Here is a 17865-nt window from a genome sequence, read left to right on the forward strand (position 1 = left end):
GCAAGGAGAGGGCCAATCACGAACCTCCATAAATCTAGAGTTCTCTCAAGAAAGAAGTGGTGGAACTCTGTCAACAGGTAAGGAAGGAGGCCCCGCTATTAGAGCGAGTATTCCCTTTAGTGCAGATATTATGGCGGAAGAGCTCCTTGCTCACCTCAAGATGCCCTAGCACCAACTTGCTTATAATGGCACCACACTCCCTGCTAAGCACATCTATGATAAAAGATGGGATTATGAAGCCACCTCTTCTCTCAGAAATAGAAGAGAACCACGAGGATAGTTGAATCCCGTTGACCCAGCACCGAACATTTCACCCCACTTATCACTAGCTCAACATGGATGCTGATGGCCATAAACAAACACCCTATTTTGTAGTGGTCTAAGGGTGCTGAGGAAGGACCACAACTTCCCACATCTATATACTTTTCAAATACTAGAGAAAGTACAGACATGATACGAATAAATGTCGCCAACTAAGATAGAAGATAGAAAGGTTCATCCAAGCTGGTTACCTAAAGGACTACATCTACAAAAATTGGCATTGTGAACTACAAGAGAAATGCTCTAGCCATAGATATTCCCGTAGAAATGAGGATCAACCTGTTGATCCCTCTAGGAAGCAGTGTCGAGCGCCATAAGGATAAGGCTCCTACTAAGGAGCAAAACACGATAACACACCGGCCAAAGAGGTGATAAACATGATAGTCGAAGACCTACGGATGGGACTCCATGAAATCTAGGCGTACACATGATCGTGCTGCCCAAATCATGATGGAGATTGACCACAAAGCACCAGCAAAGAATCCCACGATCAACTTTGGACTTAATAATACTCAGGGAGTTCATTAAGCCCATAATGGTGCTCTCGTTATTTCTATTGCCTTAGATAACTATAAGATTCAACATATTTTTGCAGATTCTGCAGCTCAATAGATATCCTATTTTATGAGGTCTACCGACAATACGTAGTTTTTTCTTCACCCATTAGTAAAATAGAAGTCACATTTTGGAAATATATAAATACAAATTAAGAACATATATGACGTGTGAACTAATTATAATAGTTTCATTTTGTGGTATTTTATTTGCGAATATATATATATATATATTTATAATCTTCCAGATGAGAAATTAACTGTGTTTGTTGTAATGATGAGATTACGTATGTATATTCAACAAGAATTGTATTATGTGCATATTTTTGTATATATAAATTAGAGTTTACTGTAAGTATGATACTTAGGGGAGATACAATTGAGTACCATCAGAGGGTGCTACAGGGTGTTTTAAGGATAGTGCTAAACAAAGAATAAAAAACTCGTATTTTCACAAAAGTACAATGCTAAAAATGTATTTTTTGAGTTTCACATATCAACGTGCTCGTATAGGGTACACTAAGGGTAATGGTGAATAAATTAACTTAAAGAACTCTTGTATTGTACTATAATTTTTTCTATTTTTAACTCTTTCTGAAAAAATAATATAACGTGTATAATGCAAAAAATTAGATCATTAAAGATGTATTTCCTTAATCCATTCACAAAAAATTAAATTGGCATCTAGACAACTATTCAACATTTTAGCATATAGCATTTTAGTTTCAAAGTTCATAAATGAAATAATTCATTGTTGTATAATATAAATTTTTCAACATATTTTCTATGATACACCTGCAAAGATGATGATGTTAATAACATAAACGAATGTGGTTTCTGTAAAATCACACAAGGATATTAAATGTATAACAATAAAATTTTTTGAAACCACCACATGAAGAAAACCCAACTCAATAAATGAATAAGGAATAAGTCCACAAAGAGAGAGGAGGTTTGTTCTCCAATTTAAGTCTCAACACACAATACTTGCATCCTCCACATTTTGAGCAACCTCAAAATTCAATGATCCCATTATTTTCAAATGAAAATGGTGCCAGTGAGGGATTTCCACAAAAATTAGTGCAGTAAATTTGAGTTTTGTTGTTTACAAAGTGTAAAATCAATAGTTTCAATCTTTCTCGATTTAAAAATATGGAAAAAAAATCAGGAGAAAAGAATTGATTCTATCCTGCGGGTATTGCTTTCCCCAGTCCCTGGAGGTCTGGACTCCTCTAGGCGACAAAAGGTGAGGTCTATGAAAGAGGGTTTATTCCTCCATTAAAGATAATATTTTTTTTTTTCGATAAATGTAAGTTTTATTAAATAAATCGTAGTACATCAGTACAATACGACATGAAAGGCTAGGCAGTCATCTCAACAGGCCAAGGGATCCGCCATAAGCGAAAAAGTGAACAAGTACTAATAGAAGGAGGTAAATCAACATTAAGTATCCGTGTCGAACATCTTCAATAATAAATTTTTCTACGGAAGGTGCCCCGCGTATTCCTCCATCAAATCGTCGAAGATTGCACTCGAGCCATATGTGGTATACAAGAGAGCCCAATAGTGCACGACAAGATGTTGAGATACAATGCTTTCCTCGCCACCTTTTTTGCTGCCCACAGAACGTCAGTAGTCCAGTCACGGTGGGGCCAGTGAAAACACAGGGTGCGCCGGATCACCCTCAAGCAGTGTCTTGAGTAGGGGCAATGAAAGAAGAGGCGATTGTGTGTTTCAGTAGCCCCTTCGTTACACAAGATACAAGTGGTACCCAAGTGATATAGCCAAAGCTTGCCAACTGTAGAAAGCTCTCCAAGGATGGCAAGTCAGAAAATAAACAAATGTGAGGAATCTTGAAGGAGCCCAAAAGTAGTAAAGACCAACTTACCTTGGTACCCGCAATTCTAAGATAACGTTTTTTGTTAACATTCATACGCACAGACACACTAGTACTAAAATCACTCTTGCACCAGGTCATCAACTGATTTAACGCTTTCTCAAATTCAATTCTTATTTCTATTAGTGTTTATTAATTTGGATATCAAAGTGCTAATGTATTTTTTTATAGGTCTCATTTTCAAAACTTTAAAAAAGTCAAGCCCAAAGACAACGTATTGAACATATTTGGACAAGCAACTTTTTACTCTCTCAGCCAGACAAAAGTAAAATAATAAAAATAAAAGAGTAAAAATATTATTTCAAAAAGAAAAAAACATTTTCCTTTTCATTTTTCCCAATTAATGAAAAAAACAAAATAAGGAGAATACATTGCAGAGAGTCTAACGACAACGGATCAGTTATTTGCCGTGAACAGTAAAGAATTCTATCCTTGGCTAGTTGGCTTACACATGGCCCGTCATTTAGTTACTTGGTTGGGCCCGATTCTATAGGATGGTTGTACAAAGGGCCTAATCACATAAATGGGCTAAGTAGTTTGGTTAGCTTTACAGCTTTAGAAGAATATGATACACAATATTTTATATCAATTACGTCTTATTTAGTTTCGAAACGTCATAATCATACATATAAATTTTGAACAATGACGCACGACGAGAATTTTAAGATGTCGAAACCCATGATGCCTAACTATAAAATACTTAAATACATCTGAAAAATCAATTTTATCTCCATGCTCAATTCACAAATACAAGTTATTATTGTAGTTTATGAATGATTTTATATGTGTCGGCATGTCAATACGCGTACAAGATTGAAATGGGACAATTATATGCAAGACTTTTGGACATAATTTGTCGCTCTGTTTGGCATTGCACTAAGAAATTACTGTCAGCATAAGCCAAAAAACAGCATAAATTATTGGGGGTCCAAACAAAAAAGAGGGACCATTAATTTTGGAAATTAGTAAAAGAGGTAAGTTTCATGGTAGGAAACAAGCTCCCTGTAGGGGAAACACCTGTTACAAACCTTTCACCTAATATTTGAAATTTTGGAACCTTATACTAGTCCCATCATTTTCATGGGGTACTAAAGATTATAGCATGGTTGTCTTCTATTATATAATTTTTTCCTAAGACAATATTTCCTGTCCAAATCTTCTATATTTTCTCGAACATATACATTTTAGTTTAGTGGTCCTAAATTTTGTGATTTTCGAAAACAAAATATAAAGTGAAGTAGATGTTTAAAGAGTACTATGTTTAATATCATCATCTTAATATAACAGATGTTGTGTATTGCACAAACTTACAATCAACATTGTTGTTGTGTTCAAAATTAAGATTATTGTTAATGTGGTGTAATTCAATTTTTTACACGGGGAACAATTAAAATAGCCCCATTGCAACTCCATATTTTAAATTATTAAAGAAAATCATTAAGCAGCTTAAACACCGCGTTTTCGACTATAATCCCGCATCAATAGTCATTTTTCTTTAAAGCGTCGAGCAGTTCAAATCTTATATTTCAATTGTGACCCTATCATAAGAGTAGTTATTGCCAAACAAACATACAATTTACTCTCCAACAATTGTCATGAGGCTTGTCTTGGCCTCACAAGCCAACAATCGCTCCTCATGTAGTTTAAACTCAAGATCTTCAATTTCAAGGTAAATTATATTGACATCCTTTAAGATTAGGTCAAAATATATAAATGCTCCTTACTTATACAAAATTACAGCTACACCTCCTGATGTTATAGTCGTAATTATAACTACACCCCTATTCAAAGGCAAAGTTTACATGAATACCCCAAAAAATTATACACTAACAATCCTTAGGAGGTGTAGTTGTATTTTTCAAAAAAAATATTAAACCAACACCCCTTAAAGAGTGTAGCTGGAATTTTGCAAGAGATCTAAATCAACAATTGCGATCAGGTCCATTAAACCAACATTATAAAAACTTTATAGATTAAAGCTTCTTATTATTGTAAGAAACCATGCAGTCGTCGTGCACTAACATTATTTACACAACTGTCTTACACAAAACTTAATTATATGTATTCGCAATAAATCCAACATAAACGTAATCATTAATATTGACTAAGCTTAAAGTTTGAAGAATTTGGAATCAGGTTGTTCCAACTTTTGCACATAAATTGACGAAGTATCTTTGTGCTTTTTTCAATAATTTCGGGTGTGAGTTGTGGTCTTTTTGACCATCGAACGCTCGATTGGGCCATCTAGCTAACATGAAACTACAGTATGTCGCATTTAATTTGCTATATATTTGTTTATTTGTTATCAAATGTCCCATCAAAGTTAGACAATTTTCTGACCTTCAATTTCTTTGTAGTGAGGAATTTCTTCCTTCATCACATACACCTATTAATTTGTCGATAAGTGATTAACAATGTATTGAATAATTTAAGTTGGAAAAGCACAAGAAAATGTTGAAAAATGAAGATATGTGTAGATATGCATGTCTTCAACCAAAACTACATGACGTGCTAGTTTAAAGTATTTACGTAATTGGGCCAATTAGCCCGCTTCAATTAATGAAATTGATGTTCTATAATTAAGAGGTCGTGTGTTCGAGTCTAATTAATATATGAGTATTAATCTATTATAATAATAATTATTGATTAATAGTTATTGGCAATTTAACAGTCGTCTTTTTTTATTTTGACTCCATCACAAGAGCAATTATTATGAGATAAGTTAACACAATTAATATGATTTTAGATTATAAATTAATATTGTTGAATCGCGTATTGATTCGAGTAGAAGATCTGGACGATCCTAAAAGCAATCGGCAAGTATATATTTTGGATACCTAATAAGAAGAAACATATTGTTAGGCTCGTTGTGAGGTGGGAGATAACATCCTTCAATACTTAAGTCAGTTCAGATGAGATCGAAGGAAATATGAAGAATGCTTCGTTCAAAATAAAAAAGGACTTTCTACAACCCAAATTAGTTGCAGATATTTATAAGATTAGATGTCCATACCTATACCCAAATAAAAAATACACGAATCCCGTCTTGTGGGTATTTTATATTTACCGAAAAAATTAATTAAAAAAAGATCCCGAGTCCTAATAATATCCCATACGGACAAATTAATCCAAAGTCAAGCATGAGATCCACTTTAATCAATATAAATAATTTACCTCCATCACATTAATAGGATTAAACCGCTGTATGCGACCAAAAAAAATGAAATGAAATGGTGTAGCACTAAACCTAAATATTATATATTGAAGAAATGAAATAAAAGTTTAATTTGGATGATGGCCAGCTAATGAGGGTTTATAAGTGATGAGAATAACATAATGATTACAGATGAAGTTGAATATGACGTCTTTAATTTTGGTCTACGTCAATCACTTGGCTAATTGTGGAGAATGTGAATATTGCTGCACGTACATCCAAAATTGGGGGCATTGCCTTTGCCTTTTCCTTTTCCCTGTTACCACACAGTCACACACTTACCTAAATATTACCTTTACTGCCCTCCCATTTTTCCCAGCTTTTCTGCCATTATTTCCTCATTGTCCCCCACATTATTATGCACCATATACCAATCTTTTATACTCAATCAATCTCATCTACCACTCTCCTCTGCTATTGTAAATTATTCGAGTCGAGTCCAACGCATCATTCTTCATATTTATTTGAATTATTGTAATTATTCGATTATTAATTCAATCAAGCGCAAAATGAATTTTTATTGAATCAAACATGAATCAAGCTTAAATAATTAATTTGATTTTCTTTTAAATATATTTTATTATCTTTTCACTAATCGCATCGAGATGGGATCGAGCTGAAAAGTTTAACGAATAAAATATTTTGTTTCAATTTGATTTGTTTAATGTAACAAGTTGAATTATTCGATCTATTTGACGAAACCCCACTATCTATATTGCATTTTTTTAAATTATAATAAACTAAAATTATCTACTACGATCAAATAAAATTAATATTAAAACTAAATTTTAATTACAATTATTTGCAGTAATTTTAAATTTTAGTTAATATTTTATCTTCATATATAAAAACAACAGCTAATAAATATTATGCAGCCGTGGGAAGATGAGTGTGTGTACGTGTGTGATTGTGCAGAATAGGGTAAAATCATTATTTAGTGAAAATGTCATATTAGGACATAAACCTGCTTTTCCAAACCTAATACAGCCCCCAAGTGGAATGCAAAAAAAGGGTTGGAAAGAAATTATTATGGGTACAATACAATTCAGAGTGCTGCATAAAATAGGAGACTCAGACAATACTATAACTAATCAGACCCCACAAATCCAAAAGCATGCTACCCCAGTGTTTGCAAGAATTTGATTCCTTTTTTTATATTTTCATTTTTTTCTCTATAGAAAATATAAAATGTGGCATGATTGGTTATTCTATTTTATTATTAAATGTTTAATAACATTGCAATTTTTTTAACAAGTACCACTTTTTTTTAAAAAAAATTAGAATTTGGAATAATTACACTGTCCTCTCCTAAAATTTGTATAATTATGCGCACATTTTAAGTGAATTACATGTAGTATCTCTAATGTTTGTATTTGTGCCAATAAACAGATCCATTCGCTAGTCAAAATTCACAGAATTTGATTATATTAAAAAAAATAGAATGAAAGTCCATATTTAACTCTGTTTAACTTAATATTGTAGGTCAAATAAATCTTTTTCAATCAAATTATACTTATAAATATGTATAAGGATGGTTTGATAAAATAGTATTTGTTTGGCTTGAAAGTCCAATCAAGCTAAATATAGATTTTTATTAAATTTTTTTGCTAATGTTAGCAAATTTTATAAAGATTGACTAAATAAGAAATTTATTTATTAAATGAAATCAAAAAATTAATGATATTAAATATAACCTTTTAAATTAAAAAAATTAATATATAATTACATCAAGAGGAAGAGAAGGAGAGAGAGGGAGAGGATTATCCTCAGGAAAGAATCTGCTTTATGAATTATGGGTGGGAACAGACGTCCATTGCCTTTGGGGAAAGCTCCGAGGAGAAAAAAGGGGTAATTGTAATGATGGATTATGTGGATAGAGAGGGAAAAATGTTGATGTTGTGGTCAAACCATTAGCTTTTTCTAACATTATTAGGAAACATGAGCTGGTTTCTTGTACTTCATGACATGAACTAACAGAAAAAGCAGATTCAATCATATGTAAGAGTTCATCATGAGACAAACCTATCTTTACTACCATTCCCTCCATTTGCCAAAATCTTGATTCCAATATTGAGCTAATTAATTAAAGGTCTTTTGATTTTGACAAAAGATATGATTACACAGAGATAACTGGATCCCACCCTTGTCAATTACATGTTCTTCCCCTTGTTCTACTCCATGCAAAAACTTAACATGAAAGACGATACACCGATGCGTTTCAAACGTCATTCCAAGCAGCAAAAACCGGCAAATGAGTCGTCGTGAGCGGGAGAGGCCTCGGCTGAGCTACCGGAATCCAGGAATTCAGATTGGTTGAGGAGTTGATGAACTTAGTCTCAAAGGTACCAGGCTTCGCAGAGGGGACACCGTTTCTGTCGGGGCTAGCTTCCCTCGAGCTGTTCAAGCTCGTAACCAGAGACGACGAATTTGAGAAATGTCGAGGAGGGGCGGCCATTTGGGTTGAAGCAGTGTTAATCAGATCGTGCTGCAGGGCCACTGAGAAAAGAGGATTATGGTAATTCCCACCGGTGGTTGATTTTACGTTAGCGTTTCCTTGAGCAGAAATCTCACTTCTCTGCACTGTCTCTGCAATAGGCTCGCTCTCCTTGTTCCGTCTCGCCACCTCCCCCGTTGGCAGAGTATTGCTCGCCATGATTTTCTCAACGTCGTATCGGGAGATGTCGAAATTAGTAACCGCATTAACACCCCGGAACTTGATTGCAGCCACGTCGTAGGCTTCGGCTGCTTCCTCCTGTGTGCCTGAAATATGAGATGAACAATTATTACCAACTTCTCCAAACCTGATGGGACACAAATCAAGAATCTATAATGCTGAAGCAACTTTACCATACAGCACCTCTCAAAGCTTACAAAAACAGAAAAACTTACTGAAAGTTCCGAGGTAGAGATCCTTGTTCCCGGCAACACGCCCGATCCTAGCTTGCCATCTTCCGTGCTGATGATGCCTGGACAAAAAAAATGAACTTAAGCGATACGAACAGCATGATCTTAAAGAAGATTAACGTTGCGATTTGTAATGGAAATTGAGATTAAAAATTAACCTCGTGACACCTCTGTACATCGAAGCGCCTCTGGAAAATCCACTGCTTCTCCTGAAGTTGAAACAAACAAACAGACAAACATAAGATTAAACCCAAAAACAGCTGCTTTCCAGTGTTATTTTCTCAGGAAGACACCGAAGCTGTCGTTTTTTGAGTAAGTTCACCTCCTCAAGTGGGCAACGTATTCTTGTCGGTTCATGTTCTTCATTTCCTCAAGTTCTTGATGGTAGTTTTCCAACTGCAGAAACAGCACAACATATAACTCTGCTAACTCGCAAAAATTCCCAAGACCTATTAAACACACATGGGATACAATTGTACAAATCGATCGTGTATACCGGAAAGTTTATATGCGTCGACGGCCCCCAATATTTGAGAGCAGCAAGATCATAAGCTCTGGCAGCTTTCTCTTCCATATCATAGCCTCCTGAGTAATTTTTACCAGTTATAAATAACAGTAACTCACATATAAATGATTCCCACATTAAGGAACTACGTAATTTTATTCTTGTTAGAAGTATATTCTTACCAAGATAAACTGAACATCATGGGAAAAGACCAGAAGCAGGAGCATGACATCAACATTCACACCAACAGTTAGACAATGAAATTGTAGAAAAATAAGGTGGAAAAACCAATACATAAAAAAAGAATAGTGTAGAAGGGCGTTTGTTTATTATGACTACTAACCTTGCCTTCCTTTTCTAGTCTGCCCCTCCTTCTTGCAACTGTTGTCCCACAAGTGAGCCTCATACCTACCTGTCCACCGGTGTCTGAAGAGAAGACAGACATAACAGCAATAAATCAAACCAAATAAAGTTGAAAACAGAAATAGAGAAAACAAAAGCACAAGAATCACGCTAATAGTTGAAAACTGTTCAAACTTATGCCAAAAATGAACAAGAAATCTAAAGAAGAAAAGGCACGGAACTGACCTTGTTACACCTCTATACTGAGATGTTCTCTGCCCAAATGTGTCAATAGATTTCCTATGAACAGTTTGCTTAACCTGTGCCATTTTTTCAGACCCTCTTTTCTTAGTTTCCATGGCCACACACTCAGTAGCCTCAGTGGGTGAGATCTGCCTGGAATTAGTAACACAGCTCGACTGAGAACCAGGGCTCATGGACAAGCTCAAAGACTTCAACTCATCAAACCCCATTCCACCTCTATCTTCTGCTACACTTGTGTTGTTATTAACCTGCTGATGTTCAAGTTCTTGGCCATGATCAGCCCATGTTTTCAAGCATGGAAATTCAGCCTCAGGCATCGAAGGAAGCCCATTACTACTGAAGTTAAGCCCAGAATAGTACTGCTGTTCTTGGTTGTAAAATGCACTGTCAAGGCTCAAAACCATGGCATCCCTCTGATGAGCCATTGTTGTCCCGCCCAAGAAATCTTCCAGTTTGGGAGAAGAACCTGAGCAAAAACAAAGACTTAAAGAGAGTTGAAAAGAAAAAACAGTATCAACAGTTGAAACTAATAAGTAACCTTGTGAATGAGATCTGGAAAGGGCTTCAAGAATGCAAAGAGAACCATCTGATTTGAGAGGCATTACTTGCAAAGGAGAGTGAAATTCATTATTTTGATCACTCACACCATAACAGACTGCAGCGGTGTTGAGGTGGGGATTAGAGGAAAGATAGAAGCTTGGTGAAGAAGTGTTGGCCTCCATTTTCATGTGGGGTGAGAGAGAAAACCCCCACCAGTTGGTGGGAACGTTGCTGCCATTGTTGTCATCCTTCACAGGCATCATCTTTGAGTTATAGTTTCTCTCAGTTTTTTATACAAACAAACACACACTTACACTTCTTGTCACTAGTGTTCTTCTCTAGACAAAATCAATCATTGGGTAGAAAATAGAGTAATCATTTCAACCATCAGGAAAGAACACTTGAATCTGCGTTTCTAGTAGTATTGCTGCAGAAACGCCCATGAATACAAGAGAACACAAGCCCACCACCTCAACAAGAAATTCTCTCCTATCTATGCAATTATGCAATCCCCTCCTCTCTCTCTCTCTCTCTCTCTCAGACACACCCACACTGATACATATATATATAGTACTTTAAACTAAACAAAAAGAATGAATTTCAGCAAGTAACATATGCTGGGAAATGGGTGGTATTCCTCCCCACCTTCCATAGGGATCTGTGTACATATATATATATATATATGAGGTAGCCAAGAATTAAAAAAAAAGGAAAAAAGACCCTTTTTTTCACTTTCTTTTCTCTCCCAAACAACATTTACTCAACTCTTAAACCCCTTTCCTTAAACCCAGGATCTCTTAACAACATAAGAAAACAAAACCCGAACCACATTAACACTGATCATAATTAACTTCCCAGTTCCCACTTTGAAGATAACCCCTGCAGTTATAATGATTGTCTTAAGCGCTCTAACATCCTTATAAATTAAAAGAAAACAATTATGTACTAAACAAATAGTTCTTTCTACAAGCCCACTTTTCTTTGAGCCGCAGACGGCTCCTTTTCAAGGCCAGAACTGTTATAGCTATTCTGTTCAATAAAGTAGACGCCTTATTTGTCTTGTACCTATATGTATGTACGTACTTCTTTTCATGGAACTATACTTAAGTCATATACGGTAGAAATACGGTCAAAAATACTTAATTCGTTTTCATAAGGAAATAAACTTTACATGCAACATGTACATAAATGATGTACGTATGTATGCTGCCATAGAGAACTCAGTCTTTTTGTTGTCCTGATGAATGGTGATGGGGGGATTTGAAGGGCCAATGGATAAAAGAGATGAGTGGAGAGAGATAATATAAAACGAAAACAAGATTGGTTTGAATTTACAGTGAAGAGGGTGGGTGAGGAGTAGGGCTTTGGATAGATTTGAGGGGCAGAAGCTGTAGATCTGCCTGCCCATCCAGTCATTTCATGCACTACAGCTTTTCTCTTCCCTCTCTCTCTCTCTCTCTCTCTCACACACACACACTCTAAAAGTCCAATTTCGACAACAGCAGCAGGAGGTCTAGACTTTTCAGTTTTCGACCTCCAACTGGACATAGAATTATTACCGTCTTCCATTATGTAATAATAATTCTATTATTATATTTGAAATTTCAAATGTATATTTTTAATCAATTCTTTTGTTCTAAAACAAAGTGAGGTGATGAGTTTGATGAGTATAAAATGGTGGCCTATAACCTTATGATATTACTTTTCCATAAATTCGTAAATAACAAAATAATTGTATGGCACAAATGTAAAAGTTTATTAAAAAATGAGAAAATAATAGTAACAATATTAAGAAAAATCACATTTACGCCCAATTTAAATTTCTATATTTAATTTATTATAATAAAAAATTAAAAACTTAACCATCTAAAAAGGAACGTAAATATTAGAATGTACGTTTAATCTGACTAAAACAATCATACCATTAAGATTGGTGGTGTATTAGTCAACATCTGCTTGCATGCAAAAGGCGGGAATGGGCCTCTTTTCGCGCCCATATATTCCCGGAATGATGATCAAAGGGCCCTTTAAAATCACAATGCTTTGGGTGATAATACTTTTATTACGATGCATCTTAAATTGATAAGATCTCTTATTTTATGCGTTGGCAAACATATTTATACATATTATGATTGAGGACTAATCAGCCCTTACAACTTACTAGATTAGAATATTAAGTAATAATTAGTTCAGGCCGGTGAAGGATATTTTACCAATATAAATATAATAATAATTATTCTTAGTATTATAAATCATTATGATTTAAAATCATAATAAATTAATATTATCTAATTCAAAGTTTTAGTATGATCAATCAATATTTATTGTGATTTTATCTTCAGTTGAAACATCTGCCATAATTTCTAGTTGTAATTGTGTTTTGGCTTTGCTTGTAGAAATAACGACTAATAATTATTGTGTAGTCGTAGATAATTAGTATTCACATTAAATATTTACTTTTAATCATGATTATTAATTATAACAAAATGCATATTTCTTTTAGTGCACCAACAATAAAATAAAAATAAAAAATACACAGCACTTACATGTAAGAACTCCATTGTAATATTTTTTTGTCTACCTATGTTTTTGAGGGGCAAAAATGCAATTCATTGATAGTTTCTAAGAGTAAAGGTACATATACAATATGGTATTTTGACCACTGGCTCTAAGAAATTATTTTTCCACATTAGATTCTAATGAACCAAATCAATCCCAATATATTTTTTTATATAATGAGTTATTTTCCTAAATTGTATATTGATCATACTACAAATATATTGTATTTATCTTATAATTAGATCAGGTCCGATCAAATCCGATGTAGGTAATGATGGGTAAAACCCATTTCTATACGATATATCTCAAATACCCTTAATGAAGGGTAATTAAGTCATTACGCTATTCAAAACCAGAGTGCTTCTGAGAAGACGGGTCGGGTGACTCCAGACTCGGATCCGAACCCCATATGAGGACCTCGGCATGAGATCGTCCAATTAAGGATGATGGTCAACAGGATGATGACATATATCCCTTACAACAGTATCTATATAGGACCTATAAATACCCCAAAACTTTATATTTCGAGGTAACTGATTCATAGACTTTTCGACCTGCTTACTTCTAATCGCACATTTTTACCTCGATCATACTAACTTGAGCATTGGAGGGTCGTTGGCGGGAATGCACCCGACGAGCTTCACGTTCTTGTTTTATTCTCAGGAACCCAATATACTATCTTGGTGGAGTTAGCATTTAACTGAGAGGTCAACCCTCAAAGTCGCAAAATTCGAGCAAGATCAGGTTAGAATTTCCATTATGATAAGTTTAAAAAGAAAATTCTTATCTGGATGAAATTTTAATCATCAAAACAAGTATATCACACTTGATATGTGATTGATCGCCTAACATATAATTAACTCAAATTGAAGATGGAAATAAAATTTGAAGTTGAAAAAGATAGATTGTAGTCCTAAATTATGGCAATGGAAAATGTGGAGCAGACGTAGAATAGGATGAAGAAATAAGTTTATTTATATGAGGAATTAAGTGAAGAATATGAATGATGGGAAAGAATTGATGTATTCGTGCGGTTGATTGCATGAAATGCATGAAAGAGGTAGGATTTCTTTAGAGACATATATTCAAACGTGAATGATTTTGTCTGAAGCTTTGAAGGAAGAAAAAGAGTGGGATTTTGGGAGGGAAAAAGGCAAAGTAGTTGTAAGGAGATGGAGATGGAGATGAGGAGCTCTCTTTTTTGATAATGGGTAATCATCACTCAATCCACCCACACTATTAATCACAAATATTTTGCCTTTTCCTCAAACCAAATCATCACCATCCCATCTTTTCATCTCACTTTCACCCCCTACACTACTATTTCCATGTATTTATAACCCTTTTTTTTTTTATAATATCTTCTAATTTATTTATAAATTTCCCCCTTAAATTCTTTAATATAACCAAATGATTCGAGTTGAGTCAAACACTATTCTTCAATCTTGTCTGAATTAATATAGAAACTTAAAAATGCGTTTAAATTTGGTTAAATTGCTGATCTGATTGAGTTCAAACAAATTTTAATTGAATCAATCATGAGTCGAGCTCGAATACGTAATTTTAAATATATTTTGTTAGTTAACACTGATCAAATCGAATTCGAGTTAAACTAAAAAAATTATCAAACAAAAAAAATCTGTAGAGATTTGATTCGTTAAGTTTAACAAATCGAATCAAAATGAATTTTCATAAATCAATTTCAATTAATTTTTTTGTCAGTATTAGATCAATTTTATGTGGTTTGCATGTTGCAATTTAATTTATGAGGCTACGGTGCTAAATGATAGTAATAATCACAGATATCTATATGCTCCGACACATTAAATTTCAAGTGCCCAACAATCACACAATATTTATTGTCGAGAGAGATAGAGAGAGAGAGAGGCAGATATGTGTAGAAGAATAAATGAAGCAAAGGTACAAGAAACAGAGTGTGTTCACGTCAAAAGTGTGAGGGATACACACACACACACACACACACAATCCAAAACCAAATCTACGCTCGCCTCTTTGCAAACGCTTATTTTATATTGAGTTATTATTAAAATTAGTTGAAATTATTATTTTTATTTTTAAATTATTTAAATTAAGTTGATTTAAGTAAATTATAAAGAAATCCATATAAAGTTCTGTAATTTATTTGTAAGATCGTAATCATTAAGTTGTTTTTTAAAACACTCGAACTTCTATTTATTTTTTACTTTTAATTTTTATTTTTAAATACTCTTCATTTTTACTACTGCTAAAATTTTCAATTTTTTTTACAACTTATTCGCACCACAATACATAAATTGTTACAGACACTCTAAAATAGGAGTGGGTGTTCGGTCAGGTAGTGCGGATTTGGATAGTTCGGGTTGGATACCCGGACTTTTGTGTAGTTATTTTAGTTATAAAACCCTAAAAAAAAATATATTACACTTAAAAAAAAAATGGGTCCCCAATCGGATAATTCAGGTAGGATTCTCCTAATCGATGTTTTAATTCAGGTATTCGATTACCCAATACCTGAATTTTGTTTCATAAAAAAAATTTGAAAATTTGAGGCGAAACCGTTCAAGTCAGATCAGATCCGAAATACTCGATTCCACCCCTAAAATACTACACCACAACAAATACCTCAATCAAAATTTTTGGTAGGTGCAGCCTATTTATTCTTCTTTTTTTTCCCCACACATATAAGATGAAATCAGCAGACAAAATGTTAAAACTCTTCAATAAATGCGATTCTAAGGTCTCGAGTTGTTCTCATCCACAAGAATCCATATTAAAAAATTGTCAAATACAAGTTTTCAACAGGACAATTATATTACAAAATTCTATGAAATTCAGTGCTCAATACAATTTATGAAATTACCTGTTCAATGTTAAAACAAAAAGGTTAATTAACGGTACATTTCTTTTAAAAATATGAAATTATACTTTATTTTAAAAAATTTCACAGTTACACTTACACTTTGTATAAAAATTCTCCATTTACATTTAACTCCATTTCGTTGTGGCTTGAAACGAAAATGCTGATGTTAGAAAAAATTTCACAAAATTATAATTTTACCCATAATTTAACATTATTGTACATTTTTATGCTTATAAGATGGTAAAGTAACATATATAGTTAAAAGGTGTTTTGTAATGAAATATTAGTCCCGAATTATATCCATTGAATAAAAAGTAATCTTTTATGAATGAAAAAACTAATATTTTTTTGTACTTTCTATATATGAATTGAGGTGGATATCATTCTTCCGTATGTTTGTTGAAGTACTGAATGAGGTATTTGAACAAGACATTGTCAAAAAATAGATGTAATAATAATGTTAACCTCACTTTCTATATAAAAAGTAGAAAAAAAAAATACTAAAAGGTGACAACTTTTTTCATTCACCTATAACTAGTTTTTAATCCAATAGTTATAATATGAGAAATATATTTTATTATAATCACACTTACTTGACTCTATATATATTATATTTACTATTTACAAATATAAAAATATTAAAAAAGAATATTGAATGAGGGGTAAAATTAAAATTTTATGTATTTTATTTTTACTAAACATCAACATATTCGTTTAAATTCTAACAAAAGGAGATTAGATATAAACGATAAATTTTTGAAAAAATAGCAAGTACAGTTTTAATTTTTTTTTGGATGAAAAATATAATTTCGCATTTTAATAAGGATTGTAAGTGTAATTAATCCTTTTTAGTATTAAAGAGTAATTGGAACCTTTCTCTCTCTCTGAGAAGCAGCAATGATAGGTCATGATCTAAGGCTAAGTGTGAGGTCGCAATCACCATAGATTCCCCCTCTCTTTATATATATATCAGAGTAGATAAATTGACTGCTTCTCTTTAACACAAATAGAGTAACAACCTAAGAGACAGAATAGATATACCCTATTATAAGCCACTATGAAAACGCTAACACGAATTTAAAACAAAGCTCCAATAAGACACCACTCCATGCTGCAACCATTTCTTCTAAAAGCGTTCTTCTGCTAACCATAAAACTCCAAATGCGTGGGGTATCACACATTAATTCTGTATTCTGCACTTGTCCCATTTCAAACTTTAAATACAATGACACCGATAACTACATGTTTCTTCTTTTAATTCTTTTATGCTTAATTATACTTATACTCCCCAAAAAATATAAAATTATAATTTTTTTTAATTTTTTTAAAATTATACCTACACCCTTTTCTAAAATTGATCGTTTACATCTAACTCCTTTCATTAGAATTTGGATGGAAAATATTGACGTCAGCAAAAAAAATATAAATAAATAAATTTTTAGTTTATCCCTCATTCAATATTTTTCTATAATATTTTATACTAATGAGGGGCTAAATTTTCAGTTTAGCCCTCAGTCAACTTTTAATTTTTTTTATCTTCTATAAAGTGGGGTGAACATCATTGTTCTATCTATTTCTTGATCTTGTTCAATGTATTCACCTCACCCCATATATAGAAAATTAAAAAAAAAAATGATCAATTTTTTCATTCATAAACGGCTACTTTTTATCCAATGACTATAATTCACAAATAATATTTCATTACAATTACACCCTTTTGACGTTATATATTATGTGTACCCTCTTATAAGCATAAAAATATTATATGAGAATATTAAATTAGGATAAAATTAAAAATTTATATAATATTTTTTTCTTGACATCAGAATTTTCATTCCAACCTCTAGCGAAAGAGGGTCAAATATAAATGAAAATTTTTCATAGCAGGATGTAAGTATAATTTTA

At 33.1% G+C, this 17865-nt stretch overlaps 1 protein-coding gene across 1 annotated transcript; it reads right to left on the reverse strand.

Moving 5' to 3' along the window:
- Positions 1–7957: 7957 nt before the first annotated feature.
- LOC105159085 (AP2-like ethylene-responsive transcription factor ANT) lies at positions 7958–11481 on the reverse strand. Its single transcript, XM_011076029.3, has 9 exons — positions 10540–11481; positions 9984–10467; positions 9739–9821; positions 9578–9586; positions 9387–9475; positions 9213–9286; positions 9049–9099; positions 8876–8952; positions 7958–8746 (listed from the first exon to the last, which is right to left on the reverse strand). Exons 1-9 carry the CDS (start codon positions 10802–10804, stop codon positions 8205–8207), a joined length of 1674 nt encoding a protein of 557 aa, XP_011074331.1. The 5' UTR covers positions 10805–11481; the 3' UTR covers positions 7958–8204.
- Between the last annotated feature and the right edge of the window lie 6384 nt (positions 11482–17865).

The sequence above is a fragment of the Sesamum indicum genome, linkage group LG3 (assembly GCF_026168435.1).
Source record: "Sesamum indicum cultivar Baizhima isolate 11 linkage group LG3, ASM2616843v1, whole genome shotgun sequence".
Lineage (NCBI taxonomy): Eukaryota > Viridiplantae > Streptophyta > Magnoliopsida > Lamiales > Pedaliaceae > Sesamum > Sesamum indicum.